Source organism: Haplochromis burtoni, unplaced genomic scaffold, assembly GCF_018398535.1.
Source record: "Haplochromis burtoni strain Fernald_Lab_line unplaced genomic scaffold, NCSU_Asbu1 Contig_465, whole genome shotgun sequence".
Lineage (NCBI taxonomy): Eukaryota > Metazoa > Chordata > Actinopteri > Cichliformes > Cichlidae > Haplochromis > Haplochromis burtoni.
The window spans coordinates 344,855-346,925 of record NW_024582826.1 but is presented as its reverse complement, the minus strand read 5'-3'; the positions used below and the strand labels follow the sequence as shown (position 1 = coordinate 346,925).

At 46.4% G+C, this 2,071-nt stretch overlaps 1 protein-coding gene across 3 annotated transcripts in view; it reads left to right on the top strand.

Annotated features, from left to right (window-relative positions):
* The window catches only part of gtdc1 (glycosyltransferase-like domain containing 1), a 24,888-nt gene that overhangs the window by 12,654 nt on the left and 10,163 nt on the right, over nucleotides 1–2,071 (top strand). For 2 of the 3 annotated variants that reach the window (XM_005945904.3, XM_042213667.1), the window contains exon 4: nucleotides 39–212. The exons of the other annotated variant lie outside the window; for it this stretch is intronic. In XM_005945904.3, the coding sequence (XP_005945966.1) occupies nucleotides 39–212 (174 nt within the window). The remainder of the gene's footprint in view (nucleotides 1–38; nucleotides 213–2,071) is intronic. 3 annotated transcript variants of the gene reach the window in all.

The following is a 2,071-nucleotide window of genomic DNA, read 5'->3' as shown; positions in this document are numbered from 1 at the left end:
GTGTGTGTGTGTGTGTGTGTGTGTGTGTGCGACACCAGCCTGGTGGCAGATGTCGTGGTCTTCAACTCCCGCTTCAACATGGACTCCTTCCTGTCATCCATCCCCTCCTTCATGAACAAGATCCCAGACCATCGCCCCAAAGACTTGGACTGCCTCATCAGGCCCAAGTGTGTGGTCCTGAACTTCCCACTCCAGTTTCCTGATGTCAGCAGGTCAGTACACGGCAGACCTGCAGTCCCCTAACTCCGGATTGTTCTGTAAATAGTTTGAACAACTTTGCTGTTTACAAATCGTGTGCATAGGTTACTAAAATGTATAATTTCTATTTACATTTCAAGTTATGCAAATGATTCGTTAAACATGTTTGTGTTTGTTACAGTATCCTTTTTCTACTCAGATTTGATGTTTTTGCCTGATTTGTAGATGAGCTGTGTTGATACAGTCAGTAAATTCAGACCTGAGCTTGTGCTGAAAAGACTGACAACAAACAAGGCGAGGAAACCGTTTTTAAAGGTGAAATTTAGAGGTCAGAAACAGCCAATTATACTCCAAAGAGTTAAAGTAATGCAGTACATTACTTAGTTACTCCAGGATACAGATGTTTGATATACTACTGGTTACTTTACTTCCATGATCTGAAACACTGTCACTAATCACCCTGTCGTGATGAGGACGTCTGCTCTGCAGTGTCTCATGTGTCTCATGCTCCGCCCTCACACTGTGAGGAAGTGATGACACGGCCGCCTTCCTCCACGTCCTCCTCCGCCATGCTCAACACAGGAAACAGGAGTGTTAACGCTTAGACTGAGGAGGAAGCAGAGAGCTCCATGAAATCTTCATTTCACTGTAATGACCTATAACATTTAAACCCTGCTTACTCTGCTTTCATAAAATAAACAGATGACAATCATCATGTTCTCGGTCAACTCGCTCCGAGAATGTGTGAGAGCGGAGAAACAGTACAGCTGCCTCTGAGACCAATCACAGCGCTGCTTTAGCTGGTTAGCTGGCAGGTGTTCCTCGTTCTTTCCTATGGCACAAGAAGGATGCCGCTGCTTGTTGGAGCGCGTGCAGTGTGGTGTTTGTGGTCTCCATCCATCAGGCGGCTCTGACAGGTGGACTCGTGTAATTGAATAGTGATTGACTTGCGGCGGTGAACAGAGGGAGCATCCATCACGGCGAGGAGGATCAATGAGCGCATCACGTGAGCAGCAGGTGTCCTCCTGCCCGCAGTGTTTGGTCTTCTAAGCTTTGTCTGCTTTCATAGTGGCTGTCACCTCCTGCAGGTCAAACTCACTGAGTGGAGAACGACAACAGACCAACGAAGGTCTCTTACGCGTCCTCCTCTTCCTCCTGCAGCCTTGGCCTCTGCCTGCACCCACTGAAGCTGTCCAAAAAGTCGATACTCTGATATTAATCAATACTAAAGTCATATAGAATTAAGACATCATGATTAGAGCTGGGCCATATCATACCGTTCACGGTAATACCGGGGCCACGATAGGAAAATGAAATATGGCGATAGAATATGGGTAAAACCTGCATGCGCTGTGCGTTTGTTTACATACGCACATGGCGGCAACGCAGAATGAGAAGAGCAAAAGCGGATCGTTGAGTGAACCGGATGAAGCAGAACTGGTTTGTAAAAATGCTGCAGCTTCAGTGGTGTGGAACTGGTTTAGCTTTCGTCCGTCAGATACACAACAAAGCACTATTTTTGGTAGCGCATGCTAGCGGGCCGTCGTTATTACCGTGTTTGGAAAATACGGCGCACTTAAAACCAATCCTTTGATTTTTCTGAAAGTCGACAGAGCCCCTTATAATCCCGTGTGCCTTATGTATGAATTCTGGTTGTGTTTACTGACCTCGAAACGATTTTATGTGCACGGCGCTCGAAAATCTGTCAAATGTTTCAGTACGACTTTGCTAAGCTACGAAGCCGCACCGCGTGATGGATTGTGGGAGCATTACGGCTATCGTAGGCGGAGTCTCGCGGAGTGATACGAACTGTGCTTCATCATAATATTACCGTATTGTGTGTGTGTATAACCTCTTTTTAAGGTTTGTGGAT